The sequence below is a fragment of the Episyrphus balteatus genome, chromosome 4, assembly GCF_945859705.1.
Source record: "Episyrphus balteatus chromosome 4, idEpiBalt1.1, whole genome shotgun sequence".
Taxonomy (NCBI): Eukaryota; Metazoa; Arthropoda; class Insecta; order Diptera; family Syrphidae; genus Episyrphus; species Episyrphus balteatus.
In genome coordinates this window covers 49,876,903-49,904,131 of record NC_079137.1, presented here as the reverse complement: position 1 = coordinate 49,904,131, position 27,229 = coordinate 49,876,903, and the positions used below count along the sequence as shown (strand labels likewise).

General features: G+C 28.5%; 1 protein-coding gene and 1 long non-coding RNA gene across 2 annotated transcripts in view; both read left to right on the top strand.

Moving 5' to 3' along the window:
- Positions 1–496: 496 nt before the first annotated feature.
- Positions 497–973, top strand: LOC129917923 (uncharacterized). The gene is made up of 3 exons (XR_008772901.1): positions 497–610; positions 659–767; positions 844–973. It is a non-coding gene; the product is annotated as an uncharacterized LOC129917923 (long non-coding RNA).
- Positions 974–20,869: 19,896 nt separating this feature from the next.
- Positions 20,870–27,229, top strand: part of LOC129917913 (neuropeptide CCHamide-2 receptor-like) — a 59,706-nt gene continuing 53,346 nt past the window's right edge. Inside the window, exon 1 of the mRNA XM_055998139.1 lies at positions 20,870–21,262. Within this exon, the coding sequence (XP_055854114.1) occupies positions 21,033–21,262 (230 nt within the window). The 5' untranslated portion in view covers positions 20,870–21,032. The remainder of the gene's footprint in view (positions 21,263–27,229) is intronic.

Below are 27,229 nucleotides of genomic sequence, written 5' to 3'. Positions count from 1 at the left end.
CAAATTTCTTATCTTTATCTGGATTTATTTCAGGATTGCATTTTTATCTGTAGTTTGCTTGGAATTCTGTATTTAGTGGGGATATAATATAATATTTTTCTTTAAGTTGCATGGATTGAATACCTATCTTCCCCATCATTTACAACATTTCTCTGTTTGAAAAAAAAATTGTAATTCACTTTGCAATAACCTTTAAAACTTTCAAAACTTTTACCCAGATTAGCACCTATAAAAAAAACTAACCTATAAATGAAGAAAAATCTTAAAAAAGTGAACAAATACTTTTTATCTCCACCTTCATCCCATCGCTATTGAATTTCAGTTACTCGTAAAAATTGTTTTCAATCTTTTATCATCCTTGTGCACTTTTTACAACTTCCTTTGCTATATAAAATAAACCTCAGTAGATGCCCACGCAATTTGTTCTGGTTGTAATACTTTCATAGACAAAAAAAAACAACCTTGAGAAATCGAATTCAAAAGACATTTTGATTAGAATCAAGAGACAAACACTAAATTTGACACACACAAAAAAAAAATTACAAAATCGTTTTACATCCGTTTCGGCTGCGAAAGAGATAAGGAATTTTCTCAAGATATTGGAAAGAAGGTATAGTTAGTAATGTGACTTATTTTATGATTTTCTTTTTTTTTATAGATTCGTAGTTTATAACCTACCCAAAGGGAAATTTAAACGCAAGAGTTTTTTCAAGGTTAATTGAAATTTAAGTTTTCGTTTTGTTCAAGGAGTTCATAGCCAATGAACCGTAATTTAAAATTTTAAGTTTTCATTTAAAGACCACAGACCTTCTATAAATTTTAATTACCTTTATGTATTTTTAGAATTCTTAAAAGATTAAATCTTTAATGCTTTAATGGCCATTATATTAACTTTCCAAAAAAGGAAGTTCTACGGCAACTACTTCCTTGTCCATTATCTATAAATAAATTTGTATTTTTTTTTTGTCTAAATGTCCCGAGGAACATTAAACTTTTCTTTTAAAAATTTAAGAAGAATCATCGTCGCAACACTTACCAGCTACCACATTTTCCATTAGACCACCATTAACGTTTATAAAGAAATAAAAACACAAAAAAAAAAAATACAAAGGACTTTTAAACAACATGACTTCGTAAGAAAAAGGGTTAAATTGAAACATTGCCCATAAGACATGTTTCCAATTATTTTGCTTCAAATAACTTGTGTCATAACTTTTAGCAATAAATTTAAAGGGTGATGTAGATAAAAGACTATTTTTAATACCCTCAAAAGGTTTTTCGTTGCAGAATATTTTGTTTCAAAACTTTAAACTACCTAAATTTAAAATTCTTAATACTGGTTGATTTCTTGAAGAGGGTACTGGATAGCATAACTTGTGACCTTAAACTTGTTAAAAGGTTTTTACGATATTTTGAAAATAACAACATTATACGTATGTTAAGAAGGTATTAAATAACAAATGGTGTTAAATGAAAAACTAAGACGATTGTATTAGAAGGTAGCTACAAGAAAAACTTTAAATAATAAATTAACAGAGTAGGCTTAAAGTGGGATGAGGCCAACTATGGCGTCTACAGTTCCAGTTATCATCTTATATGGCCTACTCTTAATTTCTTGTTGTATTTAGTTTTTTACTCCTGGGCTTCTTTTGATATTCGATGATATTTTGACTATGAGAAGAGGGAGTCTGAGTAGTTTGTTAGGATAAATTTTTTTAAAAGCTCTGCTGTTTTCTTCGCATTCAATCCAAATTAAAGTGCATTCACTACTTCCCTGCAATTCAAAACCTTCAGTATTATTTTGAGCCTCAACTTCTCCATTGACACCAGTTATAGAGCGGTTGCATCTAATTTTTCAAAAAATTTCCTTGATTTTTTTTTCATCATAAGTATTTTCAAATCCTTGCTTTGATTTATACACATCAATTTCATAGCAAAAACGCTTTTGAATTTCTATTTTTACTTTTTTTTTAACATTTATATGAGCCCACATTTGAAATAAACAAAAAAATATCTGCCATAACAGGTTTTTGCTTTATTAATTTTTCGTAATAATGGTTGCATAAAAATTTTACAAGATTTTGAAAACAACACATTTTTTGGATTTTTAAAAAATACTTCAAAATTTTTTCTGCAAAATCATTTTTTTTAAACGGGTTGATGAATTTTATTTATTTGAAATTTTTTGGACTTTTGTCAAAACTGTAATAATGGGCCCATTTTCAAAAAATAAATGGTAATTGCTTCGATTAATCAAAATCTAAGGGCGATATTTTTTAGTTTTTTTTTTTTATTTGTCTTAACAAAAAAGTTATGGCCAAAAAAAGCAAAAAAAAAACACCAAAAATGTATTAAAAAAATTTTGGACTTTCGTCACAACTGTAATAATTTACTGATTTTCATAAAATAAACAGCAATCGCTTTGTTTTATCAAAATCTACGGGTGATATTTTTTTATTTTTTTTTTTATTTGTCTTAACAAAAAAGTTATGGCCCAGAAAGGCAAAAAACATTAAAAAAAAAAATAATTTAAAAAAAATTTTTACTTTCGTCAAATTGTAATAATGGATCGATTTTTAAAAAATAAATGGCAATCACTTCGTTTTATTAAAATCTGGGGGCGATATTCTTGAGTTTTTTTTATTTGTCTTTAAAAAAAGTTATGGCCACTTTGATAATTTTTAAATAAAAAAATAATTTAAATGAATTAAAAACTTTTTCTGAGCTATCGTGATTAAGAAAAGAACAAATAGATAAAGTTCAGAAAAGGTTTTCATTCAGTAAAATTAATTTTGTATAATAGATAAATAGAAAAAAATCAAAAAATATCGCTCAAAGATTTTGATTTAACGAAGCGATTGTCGTTTAATTTTTATAAAATCAGACGAGTTTTGCGACTTTGGTGGCTGTCCAAACCTCACCAGACAAAATGTCTGCAAAGTTCAGGATCATTGAATTATACACACTCAATGAATCAAGAAATGCATGCATTTTGAAATTATATTCTGTGTCCTCGAAAAATATACAATGGTCGGAAAAAGTATTTTGACAAAATGAACATTTTTCTAACTGATGAGAATAATCTGTAACGGTTAAACATAAAATAAGGAAGTTGACGGTTATTTATTAAGTATATTATGGTGAATCTCACGATGGTCAATGTCAGTCATATAGTTGGTATTATGCTTCGAGGCTGCATTTTTTGTATAAAAAGTATTAATTTTTGAGGGAAAAAAGTATTTTGACAAACGTTCTTTTTCAACGTTGGTAAGGTAAGGTAATGCATTTTACGTGTTTCAAGCACGTATACAACTGACAGACTTGTTAAGGCCCCTATTTGTAAAAAATTGGGCAAAACGGCGGAACCTAACATTGAAATTAGTGCATCTTCTGTTGCAAGTCATAACTTCTGTGTGTCTGTTAAAAAATCTGTCGAGAACTGAATTTATCGCGGGAAACTAAAAATTATCAAATATACAAACACAAAAATATAATTATACTATTCAAAATTTACCACAAATGGACAAAAAATGAAAAAAATGCACTTAAAAAAATTGAAGCATTTTGAAGAATTCACTTTATCGCGGATTGACTCCAAAAAGTCTGAATTTGGAAATGCCATTCTTTCATCAAAAACCTTGTTGGCAAAAGTACCCTTTGCATTGAGCTCGAAGAAGACAATTTTACCATGTTTATGGGAAGATAATACAGTATTTATCTCATAAAACAAAAATTGAAAAAAACTGAATTCTCAAAGGAACATATTGGTATGCTTCTTTCATCCAAAAACAAAGTTTTAAAGACCACAATCTCACAAATTTCTATCTCAATGATCCGGGAAACGAAAAGGAACTGTTGAAGCTCCGTAAAAATTTGGTCAAGTTTATTCCAGCAGCGAAAAGCACAACAACATGTCCCTTTGAGAATTAAATTATTTTTCGATTTTTGTTTTATGAGATAAATACTGTATTATCTTCCCATAAACATGGTAAAATTGTCTTCTTTGAGCTAAATGCAAAGGGTACTTTTGCTAACAAAGTTTTTGATGAAAGAATGGCATTTCCAAATTCAGACTTTTTGGAGTCAATCCGCGATAAAGTAAATTCTTCAAAATGCTTCAATTTTTTTTAGTGCATTTTTTTCATTTTTTGTCCATTTGTGGTAAATTTTGAATAGTATAATTATATTTTTGTGTTTGTATATTTGATAATTTTTAGTTTCCCGCGATAAATTCAGTTCTCCACAGATTTTTTAACAGACACATAGAAGTTATGACTTGCAACAGAAGATGCACTATTTTCAATGTTAGGTTCCGCCGTTTTGCCCAATTTTTTACAAATAGGGGCCTTAACAAGTCTGTCAGTTGTATACGTGCTTGAAACACGTAAAATGCATTACCTTACCTTACCAACGTTGAAAAAGAACGTTTGTCAAAATACTTTTTTCCCTCAAAAATTAATACTTTTTATACAAAAAATGCAGCCTCGAAGCATAATACCAACTATATGACTGACATTGACCATCGTGAGATTCACCATAATATACTAAATAAATAACCGTCAACTTCCTTATTTTATGTTTAACCGTTACAGATTATTCTCATCAGTTAGAAAAATGTTCATTTTGTCAAAATACTTTTTCCGACTGTTGTAGAATTATTTTTGATAGAGATTATTACATCAACTATTATTAAATTGGGTCACTGTGGCGTATGTGTAATATTTTTTTTCTATTGTTTTTTTTTTTTTTTTTTATCAGTAGAATATTTCTTATCGTTGGCTAACTATGGAAATTATTTGGCCTTTTTTCCCTTTTTGAGTTCTTAGTTTTTACTTTTAAACTCTTCTTAATAAGGCAAATTGAAAATCTAAGATAAATAAATGCGCCATAGTCTTGAACTTTAAAAGCAACAACAATAAATTACCAAATGATGCTTACAAATTTATTCCCATTACCCATAAAAAAAAACATTTTTAACATCTCTATGATTGACTAATTATCTTAATCTCTTTAATGAGCTATTCCAAGAACCATGATGAATGGTTATAGCCTTCCATTGACTCAATTCGTCATAATATCATCTCGTATCCTTGTAGAGTTTTTAAGTAATAGTCATAAATATTTTACCATAACCTTAACTGTTTATATTATTACCAACCCCATCCAACAAAGCCATTTTAATGGTTGAAGCTTTACAATTTTATTAAAGTCATAAGTAATGGCTTTCTACGAAAGCGGTTATGAGACGATCATAAAATCTGTGAATAAAATAAAATGAACTCAAAGGAAAAATCATTCCAACAAAATGATGAATAGTTTTCACCCATATTCCCAACTTATTACAGCAGTCAGCAGTAATTTATTTTTCTTATCCTTAATATTGATCTTTTTTCTTTCTCTTTTGTTTCGCTAGAAGAATTCTTCACTCATATCCGATGGCCATCTGTCAAAAAAAGAATTTCAATATGTTTTTACTAAAGCTTAGCAATTTGATATACTTGAAAGCTTTTGCTGCCATTGCTACGAATTCGAACTCAAAGGATTCATTCCATTAAACCCAAAAAAAAAAAACAAGGAAAAATATATTTTATCAGTAACCATTCAAACAGTTTGATCCTTCTTTTGAAACAGGGCTTAAAGTGTAATCGGAAAAAAAACAAAACGAAAGGTAGATAAGAGAATTCATTAAAATGAAAAATATTAAGTAACCGTGGGATTGAAAAATAAACTTCATTCCACATTTTTATCTTTTATCTGTGTTAAAGAAAAATATTTAATTATTTGTCATTGGTTGAAAATAGGACTCCTTTATTTTAACAGGTACGAGATGAGAATTAATCATCGTCAGAGATTGAATCGATTTAATCGAAATTTAAAACAAATGCCATTTGCTCAAGTCGCATTAGCACTTTTTCTTAAGTCATTTAAGGATTCCTTTTTTCTTGGCTTTGTTTTAAAAATTGGAGCCATGGGTTTTAAAATTATTCAATTTTTAAGATATGCAGACATAAAATACTTTTAGTTGACAAAGTTTTTTTTTCGTTCCTTCTTCCTTTTGTCCTTTGCTTTCTTGGAATCAGTTGAGAAATGAGTTGATTTTCACAACGTTGCAACGATTCTCTAAAAAACAAGGACAAAACACCAATTTATTAGTGGATTTCCGGCTTTACAACAAGTATACAAGTACTTTCTATTTTTTGCCAATGTGGTTTTTTGAGGGAAAATACTTGAAGCTTGGAGCAATTTGTATTAATGAAATCAACATCTTGAAAATTTATAGTAAATATGCTCTGGCATTTGTTTGGATTTTAGAAAGTTTTCCATGATGGCAAATGTTATTCAAAAACTAAAATTTTCGAATTCATGCAGAGAACCAGTGCGAGTCATGGTTATAAAGGTCAAAGTTTTAATTTGTATTTATATTCAACGTAGTAAGTATACATGAATCAAAAATATGTCGGTTGGCAGAGAGGATTTCAGTAAAACTTTGTTGATTCTTAAAAAACAAAAAGTTGTAATGCTAGTTTGTTGATGTTTTGGCGTGGAAGTTTTCGGTGGATGTGGTTTTATGGGAGATTAAAGTTAATAACTGAAACATAAGGTGGTTATAGATTATAAATTGAAATGGCTTGGAAACTATAAGATCTTGTTGGTCCATTAGAGTCAACTAATGGGTATACATTGTGAAGGATGAATCGACATAATTTCGTAAATTTCAAACTTGAGGAAATGAAAGGAGTTCGCATTTTAAATGTTTTTTTTTTTCAGTGAAGATTCTGTATTTTGTCAATTAGTAAATTAATATTTTTCTAAAAGAAAAAAGTGGGTTTTGGACGTAGGTGAAAATCAAGAATTATGGTTGCATTATATAGATTTTTTGATGTTTTTGTTTTAAAGTCAACTTTAACGTTGAATAAATGTTTCATTACTGAGCACTCAATGTTATAGGTAAACAAGATTTATATAAATTATTTCTAAAAAACTTTCCAAAAATTTTTAGATATTCCTGCTGTATTATGGACGTCCAAATGTTTCGGGGAGCCAATATTGATTCTGACCAGAGACCAGAAATAACAGTCAACCTTTATTTTCAATCGGTTTCTCTCTGAGAGTTACCTCATTACTTTAAATAGTTTCGGTTAAGGTTTGAGATTTATTTTTAAAAATCAAAAATAAAGGTTATCGGTTGAGATTTAAAATATCTCTCAATAGTTGAGATTTTTACCAAAAAATAAATGAAAAAGGTCAACCTTTAACCATTTTCGCTGAACATTAATAAAAAATTGGCAATTCAAAGGAAAATGTCGAATATGTCAAGAATGTCTTTATATTGCAAAAATAAATATGAAAAGGATGTTTTTTCTACGTTATGTTTTAAATAATGTATGAAATAAATAGACTCTCAAAGTTCTTTAGACCCAAGATTATATCTCTTTTCGTTTTCGCCCGCCCAACTTCAAAGGGCTATATCTCGGAATTTTGAAAAAATGAAAAAAAAGTTTGATGCCAAAAGGTAGCGGGGACTCTAACCTACATTTGGGTACAACTCCCATCCCTGTAGAACTTTAAGGTCAAAAAAAAATTAAGCCCGATTCTGAAAAAAATAGGCATGATGTGGCGGTTTAACATGGAAGATGATTTTTTAAAAATCCGACAATGTGCAAAGCGTAGGCCCATGACACAAGCTTTCATTTGGCATCACTCCCAAAAATTGGTCTGAATCGGTTTAGCTTCCAGGAGCGTTCAAAGATTCGGGGATTTTTCGAAAAAAAATGTTACCCCAACTTTCAAACGCGATTTTCTCGGAATTTTGAAAAAAAAACGAGAAACCGGATTATACCACTATCGGGTAGCTGAGAATCTAAGCTTTCATATGGCACCACTCCCATGTCTCTAGGAATTGATACATTTGCAGATGAGGTTTATTTTTTTCTCTCAGCGATAAATCGCACTGGTTGACCGAAACTTAAAAAAATACAAATAAAGGTTTCTCGCAGACCTTGACCGAAATTTTTCTTTTTTTTTAAATAAAGGTTATTTAATGACCTTTATTGAAAATGGCGACAAATAAGAGTTATTAAGGAACCTTTCAAAAGGTTGAGATTTATTTCTGATCTCTGATTCTGACCTGGCAGTAGCCAACGTACCATCGCCAATACAAGAAAATATTGTAAGGAACAACCTTTTTGTCAGAAAGTATAAAGAACATCTCAAGGATATAAACCTGGTACTGAAACCTGCTTAGACGAACAATGAAGCATGGTATTAGAGTCGCAAAAGATGCTTTGGAGAAATTTAGAGAAATCACTTCTGCAATCTTTACGATGACGAAACTCCGCCACTGTGATTACTGAAGCGTCAATTAGATTAGAAAAAACAAGTTATCGCTGTTCCTGTTCTTAAAATAGGACCGTTAGGCATCGATGAATTAGGAAAGCCCTCACTATGGACAGTCATAACTTTGAGATAAGAAAAGACTTTGTTTACCTATGCTGCGCTATAAACAGAAAACAACGCTGTTATCAAACCGAGGATACTTTGGTTTGGGAGTTTAATTGACCAACAAAACTCAGCTTCAAACAAATATGATATCCCTTTAAAAGACTGTTATCATTCCAGTCATACTAAAAAAATTACCATTATTGTGTGAATTTTTTTATAGGTAGAAAAGATTGCAAAATTGTTTCATCTTAAAGCCTAATATTTTTTCTAAAGAATAAAACATTTTTAAGTTTTGTAAAAAGTAAAATAAAGATTTTTTTTTAATCACTAATTTTTCATGGATAAAGCAAAGAAATAAAAAAATGTTTTCTTCGCACATCATTTGGTTTATATTTTTAGTTGACAACCCACTACAAACTTTATATTATCTGAAAGCTTAATGTTTCACTAAAAATACTTACCTTAATCATGTCCATCGATATCTACAAAATGAGTTGACATTTTTTGAATGCAAAAAAAAAACAACTTCCGTCCGTTTTTATATAAGAAACTTGTAACATTTTTTATATCATCGGAAACCATATCATTTGAGCTTTAATTATATGCCTCAAACATATATGTACAACGCCTACAAAAACAGTTACATTTTTTTAAAGCCAACCATGTCGAAATTAAAATTGAAATTACGGTTCTTGCTTCACTGGTGGTTGGTCGTGGCAAATTTTGGACTATTTGAATTTGAATTGATTAAAAACAAAACAAAAAAATACCTAATTTAAATTATAAGAATACGAAATAAAGTTTAATTAAATTAAAAGATATGAAGTGTCAAAAACACATCATCTCTTTACCTTTATCTCCGAATTCAGAATATGAAAATGATTGAAATTTGGTACAAATATTGTCCTGCCTATTAATTTATCTACTGTATATATTTCATTCGTCTATCTATCAAAATAAAGAACTTTTTAATAAAAAATGTTGAAAACGGTCAAAAATGTATTATATTCAGTTAATTTATTATTCAGTTAGCCTAATACTAAATTAGGTTTTTGATATAGTCAAATTTGTAGAGATCAGTTAAATATTTGAGTGAGCTTTTAATTTGATTATTGGTTACCAAAGAGAATAACTAGAGAAGAAAAGTTTGCGCGTGAAACAAAGAAACTAATTTTCAGATACAAAAAAAGAGGTTGTCTGTAAAGCCGGTTTACGGACGATGATTTTACGGACGATGATTTTACGTCGTCAGAAAATAGGTTGTGGTATTTTGTTTAAAATGAGTCAATTGAAGCGTTTACTTATTTCAAACAATCATAATTTACAAGAAAAAGCTAAAAAAATACCTTTTTTTATTTTCTCATTATATTAATTTTTTTATTTTAAAAGCTTACAAAAAAAATTAAATTTTTGCAATGCGCAAAAAGTATAAAAATAATTTACTGAAAACAATCATTTTCATCAAAAAAAGCAAAAAAAAAAAACATGAATTTTTATCTTCTCACGTCAGTAATTCCATTTTTCAATAACAACCTATAAAAAATTTTATACTATCTGAAAGCTTATTGTCTTAGCTCAAAATATGTATATCGATCAGGTCTATGAGACATCTACAAAAAGAGCTAGAATTTTTTGAACTCGATCAAATTTCATTAAAAAAAGCAAAAAAAGCATTTATTTTTATGTTCTCACGCTATATAATTAATTTTTTTGTTTGACAACCTATTATTAAAATTTTATACCATGTGAAAGCTTATTATTTCACCTTTCATATGACGTATCAATCTCATTTCAAAGATACCTACAAGAGAAGTTAGAATTTTTTAAAGTCAACCATGTCGAATTTCCAGACTGAGATTACGGTACTTCCCACACTGGTGGCTGTTCGGGGGGCAACAGATCTCCACTGGTGTTTTGAGGGTTTTTCGCAAGTTTCTTGATTTAACATTGTGTAGCATGTAGTTAGTCTACCGTTATGTGTGATATACCAAATGAAAGATAATTGTATCAGGATGCTCATAAGAGTTTAATAAAATTTCTATCTGCTCTTGGTCAAACCTGTTGAATTCTAAAATGATTGAAACTTAGCACACATATAGTTGTAGTCATGGTTTATCATTACTCCATATACTTTATTCCTGTATGTATTAAAGAAAAAAAGATAAAAATAAAAAACGATGAAAATCGGTTAAAAACGGTCAATAAACGTGTTTTTTTAAAACTTGTTTCTTCCGTTATTCAGAAACTCCCTAAACGATTCCAAGTTTTTGCACATGTATGCATAACGCCAAAACCTACATGTCCTATAAGTTTGAGACTTTTTGAACGCTCCAAAAAAAGCTAAAAATCAAAAATTACCCAAAAATACCCCTAAAAAACAAGGTGTTTTTTTAAAATTCATATTCGAAACGCAGAGTGTTGGAAAAAAATCCGTATCAGACGCCTAATTTTTTTCCCTCATCTTTCACCTGGCATCTTTAGAATTGTCAAAAAAGAATCATCATTTTGTCATAGCCCCAACACGTGTACGACGTTCAAACAAACGTTATAGTAAAGTTTCAAATTTTTTTAGAATTTTTTCTTAAAGCAGTTATTTTTAAATTAATCTCATCTATCTATAGCAAAAAAAAATCAATTCTCTACGACTTCGCGTTTAGATTTTAGCCCAAATTTCATCTTTCCGTTTTACCCCTGTTTACCCTATTAAATGACGGAATTTTTAAAAATCTTTCATTTGGATTAAGCTTTATGTAATTATCTTTCAAATAAGCTATAGAAGATGTTTGTATCTCTAATAGTTTTTTTTTAATTTTTAATTTAAATTTTTGCCGCACTGCGAAAGTGCGAGAGTGGAACGGGAGAAAATGGCGTCACTTTTTTGTGGTGGCTGCCATGCTTCATCGATTTATAAGACGTTATCACGTCAAAAAAAAAGAGTGGCTGCGATACTATAAGGCAATCTTCTAGGTTCGTACCTTTTTTTACAAACGTTTCACTCTAAACAGTCTTCAGATAAGTTTTCGGACGACACAATTCAAAACTATCAACGAATCTAACTTTAAATTGCAAAAAAAACATTATTACTGTTCAAATTACATTTTGAAATGAGGCAAACAAATTTCTCCGAATGAATGTTGAACAATTAGAAATGAAAGCCACATGCCAAAACGAATTGTTAAGTATCAACTTATTTTCATTATGATTGATGATTTTTCTCGTTTACCCGTTGGAATTACATCAAAGAGAAATTATGGTGTACGAGGATATTCTATCTGTGGGTTCATTTCATCCTTCCTCCCTATTCTCTTATAGCTAAAAGGAAACACGTGTTTATTTGTATGCTTAAAATACTTCTATTTCCGACCATTATAACTTTTTCCGTTACTTATTTCCGTTCGCATGTTGCTTAAAATCTGTAAACCACAATATATAAAATGCGTGGAACAAAGCTATCAGATATCACATAGAACAACACCTTAAAATGAAAAGCAGCACTTTAGTCAAACAACACACATTGATCAAACATATAAATAAACCAAACACAAACCATAATTTAAACAATCCGCCATCAGGCACGAAAACTCATTCATTTATTTGCTTTTAAGGATTTCATTTAGACACACATCGGAAAGGGATTTTGTAAAAACGTGCCCTCCCTTTTTTTTTCTTTTTTTTTTGTAACTGACAGACACATATTTTTTTATTAAACCCATAAATCAGCAAAGAATTATAGAACTTTTTATGGCTTACTGATGCTTAAAGGGTTTGAACAGTTAGGTGTGGAAATCGCAAGAGATATGATTATTATTATTATATCTTTGTGTTTTTTCAATAAAGTATAAAAGTTTGAAAAATTGAATCATGGAGTTTACATGACGTAACAAAAACACAGAAATAAACATCAATTTCAATAATAGAAATGGGCTTTCTATTTCCGGTACGTGACTGTTATCTTAACTTTTGTACAGTTTGATGAATTGTTTTTGGATTGGCTCAAAGCTAAAATTATACCGTTTGCAAAAATGCCTCAAGTATCCTTGGACTATTAAAAGGACCAAATTGATAGTTCTTTGAGAAGTACAAGTTAAACATTCAGAAGCATCTCCATCAAAGCTGTTTCTTTTTCATGTTAATCCAATCGACTTAAATAGTCTTTTGGGGATTTTCGTTTATATAAAAAATTTCAAACTTTGTTTTTTTGTACACAAAACAAAAAAAGAAACATTTCATATTTCTTCTTATTTCTATTTGAGAAGTCAATTTTGACCTGTTTTCGTTCTTGCTTCGTGCCAAAAAAATGAAATATGCTTCAGGACATAAAATTTGCATTTCATTTCCTGGAAGTTTTTGTAAATTAAAGATTCAACATAAGAAAGGAAAAACGATGAATAAAAATAACAGCAGACAAAAAAAAAAAACGGATAAATAAATTGTCATAAATTATCACAAAAGGGTAGCTACTTTAGATGTTTTTTTTTTTGTTCTTTAAGGTACCACTAGGCGTAAAAATTTATTTAAATTATTTACTTCGTCAGAGAAAAATATCCTTAGGCTGGGAATATCTCCTACCTCCCCATATTTTTACTTCTTTTGTACTCGCTGGCATTGTAAGTAGGTACCTATAAAAATAGATGGCTTGGATTTCAGCTATAATATAGGGGTATTATGGCCCATTGAAGAGAATATTTTTTGGTCTTATTACTAAGTAATATCGAAGATAAATCTATTCTTAAGCATAAAGGATGGTTTATGGTTGGGAGGCTTTTAGGGGGATGATTGAATTTTGTGTTGCTAGAGGCGACTAATGTCCATGGGTACCTACTTCTTATCACATTGAAGTATTGATTGAGTATTTTTGATGGTGTAAAAAAAAAGAAGAAAATGTTTGTAAATACAATGTTATGGTAATGTCCATTAAATTGACATCGATACTGGATTATATTAGATTAAAGGTCATTTGATAACCGTATTTTTTGTTTAATTTATTCTGAGAGGCTATGTATAACCAGGAAATGATGGGTGTCAAAAATTAACTCTTATATTTTTTCATACGAAATGTAAGGATTTTTCTTGTGTACCAGGTTTTTTTTTCTTATGGGTAAGTTTGGATTTAAGTATCTAAATTTAAGGCTTTTAAGAATTTATACTTTTATTATATTTGGATCTTTATTAATAATAATTATGTATATTATGTTTCTATGTCTTCTAGTTTTTGAGAAAATTGAAAAATAAAAACAAAAAATACTTTGAAAAAAGAAAAATCTGATAAACTAATTTTTCAATTCTCTCAGAAACTAGAAGACATAGAAACATATAGTTTTCACTGTTCGATAAGGAATCAATTGAGGCAGTTTTGTGTGTGTGTAATTTTTTTTATTAAAATTAACAGTCTGGACAAAAATAGTATAAAATGAGTTTTTAAAAAAAAATTTTTGTCGCCTATTTTTAACTTTGAAATCGATTATTTCAAAAACTATTAGTTATAATATATTGATTTAAAAATAAGAATTAAATGTACAATGGTATCATTTATTACTGTTAGTGTTGCCGTTGTTTTTTAATATTTTTTTTTATTTTGATAATTTTGTTTTAGAAAACTGCCCCTCCCACCTAAACGGGGGGAGATAGACCCCCCTCTCAAAAAAAAATGTTTGCATTGAACTCCTCTACAAAAACCCGTTATCAAATCCTGGCGCCCAAGTTATCCTACTACGTGCCAAAACAACATTTTTGTTTTATACCTAAAAGTTACAAATGTTAAAATTTTTTTTCTAAGCCAATTTTAAACTGATTTTCATAAAAAATACCTTGTTTGATTTGGAAATAAATATTATTTTAGAATATATTTTTAAAACAGCATTTTGTTATGAAAATATATACTTTAATTTGATGTCGAAGTTGGGTAAATGACGAAAAAAATGGAATTTTTGAACTTTGACAGCTTATAAATTCTAGGAGGTACATGTTTTATACATTGTTGAAAATGGGTTTTTTGCCCCTAACTCCAGATTTTGGGGGTGTTAGGGACTTTTTAAATACCGTTTCGTAATCAGTGCGACTAGCTCTACAAAACGTGATAGGTCTCCGCCCGCGTATATTTTAAAACCTCATTTTTGTAACACCAGGTTATTATTCTCAGGTTGTATAATTGATACTACTAGCAAGCAATCTTAAATTTATATAAATAGCTAATTTATTTTTAACATTATCACAATTTAATTACATACATTATATTAAAAAATAAGTTTTTAAAGTATTTAAAGCATACCACTCAAAGTGGATTACTAAAGATCTTAAGACAGTTACTATAAATCATATTCATTCGATTTTTTTATAGACTTGTGAATGACCAAACATCACCTACCTTAACATAATGAAGAAGCAGTAAAACATAATAACCTGTTATCAATAAAAACAAAGCACTTCCTATAGTCTGGTTTGGACATCCTTACCAACACCATAAAATGTATTTAAATCATCAATAAAAAAAAATCTGACTCCCTTTTAAGTTATAATTTCAAAACATGTAGAATATAACCCATTTAATATGGAGTAAAAAAAAAGGTCAAAGTCTCAAAACCAAACCCTATCCCCAGCTATCCTTAACTGTCCTTATGGGTTACTTTTATCATCCATAAACCAATCAAATCAATTATTTCCCATAACCATCAGAATGTTAAGTCAAGTAACCTTTTTCTTTGCCAAGGGAAAGAATCCTTCTTCATTTTCTTCTCCTTCTTCATACAAATATTTCTATGTTTTCTTGTTCAAACATTCTTTAGCAAATCTTTTGAATTAAACTTATTGCACGGCAAATAAAAAGGCAAATACGATGTAATCCCTACTGAAAAAAATAAAAGAAAAGAAAAGGTTCAATTTACTGTGTTTAAGTTGGAAAGTTAACAAATTCCAATAAAAAAAGGTCTCAAGGGTTATTTTTTAAATAATTTTTATATAATTTTATGACACATTTACTCTTTCTTATAATAAATATTAATTTATTTCTTGAGGAATTCCCAAAAGAGATTTGTTTTGACTCAGTTCTTTAGACTGTGTTATAAATTGCGCATTAACATTTAAATATTTTTTGTTTTGTTATACATTAAAGAACATTTTTGGTAATAAAATCAATTCAGTTTCAAATAAAATCAATAATTTTCTGTACATTATTGATGTTTAAAAAATTATAATTTAATGGACTTCATTTACACAAGTTGGATCATTAAATTGTGTTTTTCTATGAACGAGAAGTTGTTTTAAAAATTGCTTTTCTTAAAATTATGTTTTTAAAAACACAAAACCCATATTATGGCTTTTATATGAGAAAATTTATTTTAAAAGAAAAGATGTTCTAAAAAGTTGTCAAAAGTTTCTTCGAGAATATCAGTTTATTTTAAATATTTAGACGCGCGATAGTGCCCGCTCAAATTACTCAAGCAGTTTTGGAACTACACTCTGATTTACAGGTACCAAGTAAAGTCATTTTCAAACAATAAAAATAGGAATCAGAAACAAAACTAATAAAAATCATAAAAAAAAACTAGGCCTAGGCCATTTAAACATTCGTAGTTTTACGTACTTGCTTTTGGAATTGAAGTTGCTAAAATTTTTAAGACTTTTTATGATACAAATTTGGTAAATTAGATCTTCAAAGGAAAAACAATATCTTGAATGAAATTAAGATCTAAAACAAGTATGGAATTTAATTTCTTTTGTTATGATGCATTTTAAGAAAAAAGTTCGGATTGTTAGAGCCATGATCTTACAACTAATTTAAATAATAATTAATTATAAAAAAAAAACAGTTGAAGAAGTTATGCCATTTCGTAGCAAACTAATCCCGTTTTCAAATATTTAATTGTTCACAACTAAAAAAATTAAATTAAAATTTTTTTCCAAATTTTGGTTTTGGTTGAAATTGGATCAATCGTTTGGGAGAAATTAAGATTTTTTGAAAAACTAATAATACCTATGTATTGTTTCATCACAAAAAAAAAAAAAAAATACACGAAAGATTGACTTATAGCATTGAATAATTCCAAATAGAAGTGACACCGCAGATTACTCATGCGACCACAACGCACTGTGGGGCAACTTGTATGGGAGACCGGAAAAAACTCAATTAAAACTAAACTACTGAACCAATTTTCATGAAATTTGCAGGAAAGGTAGCTAATAGCAAGACAAATCTACACCAATGACCGCCCATTGCCACGCCCACTCAGAAAAAAATTATATTAAAAAATCAGAAATCAAGTTTTTGCAGCTCTAAATGACTTACTTCCAATCGCTTTTTTAGAAAAAATCAAATTTTTTTGAGTTTATTTGAACATTTTATTAATAAATACCGTTTAAATTTTACATAAATCAAAAAAAAAAATCAAAAATTTTCAAAAAAGGAAAAACATCCAAAAACGGTAGGTAGGTATGACATTTTTTTCAAAATTTAACTTTTTTGGAAACTTTTTTTTCTTTGGTTAGTTCTAAAATTTAAACGGCTACCAAGCCTAAACTTTTCCTTCAATTAGCGGAACATTCTATCAAATCATTCTATCTTTTTTTGGAGACAAGTGGAACTAAAGATAAGAGAGGCTTCAAATAACCAGTTTTACTGTATTCCGATTCCGATAGTTATAAATAAAGTCAAAAAAGTGGCTTAGTGAAAAAACATTTGTTTTAATAGGTAAATGTGCAATGCAGGTTTCATTAACACAAACTCCTGATCCCAACAGCGACTAAATTGGGAAAAACTTTAAAAATGTGAGTTTAAAATTTTTTTTGCAATCTTATCAAAAATTTTGGGTTGTTTCGCAAAACGGACTTCACATTCAGATTCAGCATACCAAAATACATTTAGAAAGATTTGTCTGGCGAAAATAGCTGCTTATTTATTTTGCATTATTTTTTGTTTTTTTTTTTTTTTTTTAATGACTTTTTCAGATTGAAATTGTTATAAAAACCGAATACGGACGTCTTCGGGTGAGATTTTTTTTGAAAACTATTGCTGAGATTTAACACTATCTAACGAAACCTATTCGCCAACAGAGGCAGACGGAGGCAGTAGTTAAAACCTAATTTGAACCTAAAAAGTCACTAAAATTGAATGTTTTTTTGTCAAAAAAATTTTATTCAATTCTTTTTCGCTAAACTAATGTACCATATTGTTTGTCAATTTATTTTAAGCCTATTTACAAAAAAAATTGGTTCAAACCTTTAAATTTTAAGGAAAATAGATCATTTTGAAACTACTTGTATTTTTATCAGTTTTCACTGTTTTTCAACTTTGAGCGATAATCTCCAGGACCACAATTTTTTTTTTGAAAAACAGTTTTCATTTTCTGATTCTTCAACTAATTTACTGTTAGAAACACGTGCAGTATCAAAATAAATCGTACTTCCGAAAGTTGGGTTTTTTCCGCCTTTTCCCCACTGTGCAACGTACCGGAAGATAGATGAACTACATGTTTGCGCCTCAACTATCATGTATTTTCGAGTTGAGTCTTAACCAGCGTTACCACTTGCAGAAAAAAAGTCGAAGTAGATTTGAAGAAAAAATGGAAGTAGATTGAGAAAAATCGAAGTAGATTTCAAAATATCATTTTTTAATAAAAATCCATCTTAAAAAAAAATTATTTTCTTAAATTTATTTAAGTTAAATAATTTAATTAGTAAAAACAACTAAAACCGAAAAATAGATTTCCTTCAAACTCTATATTTTCGGTATAAATATTATTTCAATACATTATTTTATAACAATTTTTAGTCAAATATTTGGTTTTCTGCAAAAACAAGTAGAATTGGCTTATATTTTGATAATTTGAAGTAGATAGTAACAGAGATTTTAAAAGGAAGTAGAATTCGTTATTTTCCTAATGGTGCGAAGTAGGAAGTAGATTTATTTTTTTTTTTTTTTGAAAAAAAGAAGTAGATCTACTTCAATTGAAGTAAAGTGGTACCACTGGTCTTAACTAATAATTTTTTTTAAACCTTCATACAAAAATTAATAATTATTATTATACATTTCAAAGAGCTTATATTGATATAAGTTTTCATATACTGAAAAGTCATATTAGTCTAGAGAACAAGGACGACGCCTTTTACTCCTACTGGTCTAGGTTCAAATACCGGTAAAAATTGATTAATTTTTATTCTAGTAATGTAAAAAAAAAAACAATCTCAATTTCAAGTCAGATTCAAACCTAGGCAAGTAAACTTACCAGACATTCACCTTATCCTCTAGGCTATCTCCACTTTTAGAAATAGGTAAACTTTTATCTACATATATGTATGTATAAGCGGTTTAGGATTTGATTTTGGGTTGCTGGATTTGCTTTTTTAATTCAACGCACGATACTAGCGCCGAATATTTTACAGCGGAAGTTTCCCTGGGTGTCCACTTCTATTTGTAATTATTCAATGCTTATACATAGTTGGAGCCGTTTTCGAAAAACTTTTCCAAAATATTTTCTTTTTTTTTTTTAAACGGGTAGATGATTTTTTCTTTTAACTTTTCTTGAATGTTGATGAATATTTTCTTAAAAATGGCATAGGGGAGAGTGGGGCACATTTGAACACTTTTTGCTTTCGCATCTGCTTGAACGAAATATGTTCGTTTTCTTGATCTGTAAAGTTTACTAACATTGAACAGTAACATTGAACTTCGATTTCAAATAACATTTGGTTAGCTAGTCGAACATGTTCAAAAGTGACCCAACATACTTTTTCAAAACTGCCCCAACTGTGTCAACAACATAAAATGTTGAATAAATATTTAACATTAATATATTCATTCAAAAATTCACCGTGATTTAGTTTTAAACTTATTAACTATTAACAAAAATTGTATTGCGTTTTGAAATCACTCACCAATTTTTTTTTTTAACTCTTACAACTAAAAAACTGAAATAATGAAAAAGCACTATAAAAATCACCTTCCACCTATAAATCTGAAAGCCAGCTGAGATAACCAAGGAAAGTCATTAACTTTTATGGATATGGTGTTCACGGGTTCAAATATCGAAATACTTCTAAAAAAGATTGATAAACTAAAATTTTCTATACAGTAATCAAATGTGCCCCGTGTTCAAAAGTGCCCCACTGCAAAAAATATTTGAAAAAAAATGGCTTTAATGATTTTCGATTTTTTTCCTAAAAATCCCTTTTATAAATGAAATCAATAGTATTATTCGTTCTTTAATTCGATGTTTAAGTAATAAAAAATATTTTTTGTTTACATTTCTTATTTAATACTTTTAAAAATAAAACTATAAGTTGCTTAAATTTGAGAGCTATTTTTATCATTCATATATCTCCAAGTTAATAGACGGATTTTTATGAATTGGGGATCTGCCAAAAAGCATAAAAACCAGCGTCAATACGAATCTTAGAAAAACCTTTATTAATTTTTGTATCTTTTCTGAGCCCGGGTTCTGTTCAAAAGAATAACATTCCCCTAAATTTCATTAGGGTACCATATTTGTATCTAATTTTTGCAATAATTTCATAGAATATGGGAATACGGGGAGGTATTTCAACAACTAATGTCTTGTAATTAATGTGTTGAATGAGATCTTTTTATCATATTTTACTAGGTTAGGATACAAAAAAACACCCTTTAATTCACTAATTTATAATTTAACATTTATTTATGTCACTTCCGTTTAAAACTCATTTGAAAATTACAAATGAAAATAATGAGCTCAATTCTGTCAATGGACATAAATGTAAGACAATATTTTCCACGATTATTAAAATTACTTGTTAAGTGGAACATATTTTCATATTTTGACAGACAAAAATACTTAAAAACTATCATAAATATTTTTCCCGCCATCCATCACATTCATTTAGATGGGATCATTAATAACTTGAAAAATACATGAAAAAAAAAATAAAGACAAAAAAACAATAATTAGATATTTTTTTTTTTTTTTTGAAAATTCTCATATTATTTGATTTCACTCAAAAATTGAATTTTGTAGATAGAAATTTTAAACTCAAAGAAGCACACTTACCTCAATGAGTTTGTCGTTTAACCTACACATGTTGTGGAGGTGGACCTGTGCTTGCCTCAGGAAAAAAATCAAAAATAAAAATTAATTTAAAGATTTTTCCGTACACCAACTTGTTGTTATTGTATTGGATTTATTTTTAAAAGTTTACAGAAAAAGTTTGTAAATAGGTACTTTTGCTATTTACTTGTTTGTTAAGTTGGTATATTTGACAATTTTGATTTCATTGCTTTTTGAAAAAAGACACGACAAAAGATTTTCAAGGTAAATGAAATTTAATTTAGTTAAAGTGTATTTAGATTTCAATCGATATAATTTTTAATCAAAAAAAAATACAGTTTCCATTTCAATATATTGTTTTTCTTTTTTTTTTCAGATATCAACTTAATACATTCCAAAGTCATTAAGATTTATCAACAAAGTCGAAAGCAGCAGCAAAATGATTTTTCTAAAATTAACAAAAAGATAAATGAACTTAAAAGACACATGAAATAGCTTCTTTTAATTAAATTCAAATATTAAGTAGTTTTTTTTTCATTTGGTTTGTTCATCTCGGGAACTAAAATTACATCAATCATCATGGAGGATTTATTATCAATGAAATGGAATAATTCTGCAAATGTCAACAAGACATTCATGCATCCCCCAGTTATTGATCCAGAAAGTGAATATGTGCCGTATAGCGAAAGGGTGGAAACTTATTTGGTGCCAGCTGTTTTTGCGATAATATTTATTGTCGGTGTGATTGGAAATGGAACTTTGGTTGTGATATTTTTTCGACATCGGGCAATGCGTAACATTCCGAATACGTAAGTTTCTACTTGATTACAAAAAAAAAAATATTTTTTGATTGATTTCTTGTGATGCATAATAAATCAAAAATTCATATATTTATTTTCATAGTGACGTATACTGAGACTAGTTTAATAGAGATTTTAAGTTCAAAACGAGCACATTTCACAAAAATGAAAATGTATCTACTTTAAAACACTGGGAATGTCTTAAAAATTGTACTTTAATGTTTTATCGATACCTTTGTTAGGAAAAAATCGTAATATTTCAATAAAATCGATTTATGGTAATTTTTGGTCATACAAAATTTGAAAAAAGAATTCCTACAAAACTGCTTTAAATTAGCACACTAAAATGTTAATAGGTACATTGTTCAAAAAATATGTCGTCAAAATGTTGTAAAAATTTGATATTGGTTACAACTGAATTGTTTTAATCGTCATAAAAAGTCCATCACAAATGGGTTGGGGTCGAAATTCTGTATGGGCCAAAATTCGGATTCCAAAATTCTGTATTCCAAAATTCTGTAAATTCAAAATTCTGTATTTTAAAAGTCTGTAAATTCAAAATTTTGTTTTCTAAAATTCTGTAAGCACAAAATTCTGGATTTCAATATTCTGTATTCCAAGATTCTGTACTCCAAAATTCTGTAAATGATAAAAGAAAATTTTTTTTGATAATGAAAAAATTGCGCACTTTTTTCATTATCAAAACAATTTTTCTTTTATCATTTACAGAATTTTGGAGTACAGATTTTTGATATTTTCTATGCAGAACCTTGAAGCAGTTTGCGTTCGACAGTTTAAGTTAAGTGTTATGAGTTAATCGTGATATAAAATGAATTCAGAAAAATGGAAAATATTAAATTATTAAAACCTAATAAAGGAAAGGATAAATTGTGTGTCGATGGTTTTATGTTTAATAACGAAGAAAGAACAACTTACAAAAAAAAAAAAAACACGGAAAATGAAATATTTTTTTAATGAAAAATCTCGGAATTTTTTTTCGAAAATTGGGTATTTAACTCAAAGCACTTAATTATTCAAGATAATTAAAAAAAATTTTTTTTCCAAAATCACAGAAAAAAAATAATTTTTGTAAAAAAATTTTTTTTTGAATTTTTGTTTGGTACCTAAATATTAATCCAAACCCGAATTTTTTACTAACAGTTTAAGGCATTTTCTGGTAATTGCTCTGCTAACTTTAAATCGAGTTAGAAGAACATTAAGTTTTTCCAAAAGTAGGGGAGCACTTGATATAATTTTGGAGATTTTAGAGATTTAGAATTACAGAATTCTTAAAAGCAGAATAATGGATTTGCAAAATTTTGAAAAACAGAATTTTGGATTTACAGAATTTTGAAATACAAAATAATAGAAAAGCAGAATAATGGAATACAGAATTATGTTCATACAGAATTTTTTCTTCAGATACAGAATTTTGGTCATACAGAATTTTGGAATACAGAATAACGACCCGTTCCCTTTTAAAAAGTCACAAATGAACATGAAGTTTTAAGACTTTATGTAGAAACGGCATGGTTCAAAATCAGACATGGATATACTATAGATACGGTGACCATATTTCCAGAAGCAAAACACGGGACACATACAAAATTTTTCGTTTTGAAAATATTGATTCTTCAAAAAATAAAAATTGAAATTTTTCAAAATGGGTTTTCATAATTTTTCTTCATTTTGATATAAAGATTTTTTAAACGATTTTATGGAAGCATTTTCGCTGAAATCATTTGAGCCGTATACAAAATAAAGAAAGCGTTTTTATACTTAATAAGCACTGTTAATCACTTCTAAAAAATATTTTTTCAATCAAAATCGTGAGAGCTTTTTTTAACATTTCAGTTTTATTTAAAATGATTTTAAAATTGTATAATCTTTTAATAACCTTCTAACATGTCCTTAAAATTTTTCAAATTTAGCTGTCACTCATACTTAACGGTGCAGCTAATTTTTCTTGCTCCAAAAGAGTTTTTTGACTTTGGAAGACTCAGAAAAATTTTCGTTTTGCTTTGGCAGCAAACTAGGCTTGACGCTTTTATACGAAAAAATTAGAAAAACTTTTAATTTGCAACCACTGTTTATCTTGTTTTTCGTACAAAGTTTTTAAAATTTTGAATGAACTTTAACTGGCTGCCATTTTGTAGTAACTCACTTTAATACAACGAAATTACATACAACGATAGAAAATATTATAAGGAAAAGAATGTATGTTTATTTTTTGGTCTATGACAAACTGGAGCAAAGATATTAGCTTAAAAGTAAAATATCCCAAAAAATGCATTTTTGTGAATAACTCCTCTAAAAAGAATGATAAGGTGGTGAGAAATTGGGTTTAAGCCTTTTAAATATACCCCTATCGATACATGGAATAAAAACTGACAGTGCCTCTGTGCGCAAGGTCAAATTACGCTTTGACTGGAGTATATGTAATTTGGTAATTTGGTCATTAATGTCAATTTACATTTTAAGAATTAAAATAGACAATTTTAACATTAAATTAAGCAAAGCTACTAAAAGTAAAGAAATTATTGAGTCCTCTAAAAGGTTTAAGAATTTTATTTTGTTTTTTGTTTTAAAAATCACTTATTCAAGTCTTGTTTCTGTGAGTCTTATATCTTATTTTTAGTTTATGTAATTTTCTTCAAAAAAGTAACTAAGTGTACTGTTATTGAACCAGAACATTATTTAGAAATTATTCTTTCCTATTTGTGTTTGCCTATGTTCAGTGTGAAATTCAAATTGATGAGGCTTCTATTTTGATATAAAAAGTATGATTAGAATTTTCACAGGCTTTGTTTTTTCTCTTTTTTGAAATTTGCATTTAAATTGTCTTTAAAACACAAATTATTTGGCTTTCGTATTCATATGTAATCGAGCTTAAAAAGTATTCAGTAAATAATTATATAGGTATCCGAGGCAGAGGCGTACGATGAGTTGCCGGGGCCCCGGGTAAAAACTAAATTTTGGGACTCCTTTGATATTTGGGGCCCTTTTGATATAGAAAATAAGAACAAATAAAAGACTACGTATACGCCCTACCTTTTTTTTATATTGGGGCCCCTGAGGTATTATTTGGTCGCTAAGATTATTCAAGTAACATTTTTTGAGACCCTAAGTAAATATATTATTTTTCTTTCGAAAAACCGATTTATTTTTATTTTTGAGGCCTCTGAGGTAATATTTTTTGTTTTAAGATGAAATATTATGTAGCTGTCTAACAATTCATTATGCATTATACACTAAAGAATATAATTTTTCTCTCTTGTGACCAAAGTGATTCATGTCAAATATCTTATCTTTTTGCTTCGTAACTTTTATAAGTTGAATTTTTTGCATTGTATCCAGTCGTGCCCCTGATGTGTCGGGGGCACCGCACAGTGGGCCCATATGGACTTAGGCGTCTCAAAAATCTGTAACTTTGTTGTCTTTTGTGATAATTGCTTCAAATTTGGAATATAATGCCTTTGATATATAACGAATCATTCAACTTACTTTTTTTTTTTTGAAATTAAAATTGATTTTAAGCTTTTAAAAATTAGTCAAAGTTCAAAAAGTACGCACGGGTCGTTTGAACGCGACACTACTCGAAGTGTCTTGCACTCCATATGTTTTGATGCAGAAATGTTCCTTGGGATCTAACTAGTAAGAAAAAAGCTCTTTTAAAATTTTCTATCGAGCTATTCGTTTTTTATGAGCTTAATAAGTTATGAAAAAACGTACTTTTACGTACTTTTTCACACGTTTTTGTTAATAATTCTGTTAATAATAATGGTAGAAACTCAAATAATGGCTCTATTTTTAGAAGAAATATGACTCTTTTTAACGGCATTTCAATCAAATTAGTGGCATTTTTAGATCTTCAGATATTCGAATCTAAGTCCGTTCATTTTTTCTGCCCAATTCGATTTCACTAATCAAAAACTTTTTTTTTATAGAAGTCAGGGTATATTTTTCTAATGATTTTTCGTATGTTGAACTCGAATCCGAAGTCAAAAAAATTCCATCACATCAAGTTTTTAAGATATTACCGTTAGAAAATCAAAAATACCCTTTTTTAACAGTTTTTGAGGTTATGTCATCTTGCGAGATAATTTTTTATAATTACATTTATAGCGGTTTCTTAAAGAACTAAGTTTCTTCTTTTAAAATCCGTTTAAATCATTTCGATATCGCTTTTCTTCTCCGAGAAATCCTAAAATCAATTCAACATGTTTGGTGAATATTCTCTATGAAAAAAAATCTTATGTTCGTTTGGGTTTCATGGCAAATTGCAAAAAATGTTTACATATCTTTAAGTTTTTTGGTTATTCAAAAATTTTCTTACCCATAAACTTACCAAAAAACTTAAAGGAATGCAAAAATTTTTTGCGTTTTGCCATGAAAACCAAACGAACATAAGATTTTTTTCATAGAGAATATTCACCAAACATGTTGAATTGATTTTAGGATTTCTCGGAGAAGAAAAGCGATATCGAAATGATTTAAACGGATTTTAAAAGAAGAAACTTAGTTCTTTAAGAAACCGCTACAAATGTAATTATAAAAAATTATCTCGCAAGATGACATAGCCTCAAAAACTGTTGAAAAAGGGTATTTTTGATTTTCTAACGGTAATATCTCAAAAACTTGATGTGATGGAATTTTTTTGACTTCGGATTCGAGTTCAACATACGAAAAACCATTAGAAAAATATACCCTGACTTCTATAAAAAAAAAGTTTTTGATTAGTGAAATCGAATTGGGCAGAAAAAATGAACGGACTTAGATTCGAATATCTGAAGATCTAAAAATGCCACTAATTTGATTGAAATGCCGTTAAAAAGATTCATATTTCTTCTAAAAATAGAGCCATTATTTGAGTTCCTACCATTATTATTAACAGAATTATTAACAAAAACGTGTGAAAAAGTACGTAAAAGTACGTTTTTTCATAACTTATTTAGCTCATAAAAAACGAATAGCTCAATAGAAAATTTTAAAAGAGCTTTTTTCTTACTATTTAGATCCCAAGGAACATTTCTGCATCAAAACATATGGAGTGCAAGACACTTCGAGTAGTGTCGCGTTCAAACGACCCGTGTACGATTTTCGCTTGATTTGGATATTTAAAAATATCTGTATCTTTTTTGTCTCCTGAAATAATTAAACCAAATTTGGAACATATAATCTTTAATGTATCAGAAATCATTGAGCGTAGTTTTTTTTAAATGCAAATTATTTTTATGCTTTGAAAAGTTAGACAAAGTTCAAAAAGTACAATTTTTGCTCGACTATGGCGTTCCAAAAATCTGTCATTTCTTTGAGTCTGAAAATAATTAACTCAAATTAGGAACATATTACCTGAAATGTTTAATAAATTATTTGACACACTGTTTTTTTAGCTAATATTTTTATTTAAGTATTAAACGTTTATAGACCAGTGCCAATCCGGTTTTCAGAGGGCAAAAGTTGAACAAATTATTAGCAGCATTAGGGTGGTGGAAAAATTTAGGATAAATGGTATATGAAAGGGGAAAAATAAATTGCCCACCAAAAAATTGGGGGAAAGGGGGTGGGTGGGCGAAAAAGTGGGGTGGGTGTCAAAAATCATGGTTTTTTACGATTTCTGTCAAAACTAGACGTCTAATCGAAAAAAGTCAAATGCAAAAGTTGTAGGTAGTATAAATGTCTACAACTTTTACTCAAACAATTTTTTTCTATAACCTCCAAAATATTGGAAAAAATGCAAAAATACGATTTTTTGATTTTTTATTTTTATCTTTTACAAAAATGGTTGGATTTTAACAAAACTTGGTTAAAAACTACTTTGTTATGTTTTCTATCTATTAAAAATGTTTTTTGAGCAAAAAGTGAATTTTTGGATTTTTAACGAATTTAATTTGAAAAAATAGCCTTTTTTTCAATCAAAAAAGTTACCGAAAAAATTTTTGATTTTTGAAAAGTTTGAACTGAAATTATTTAGAT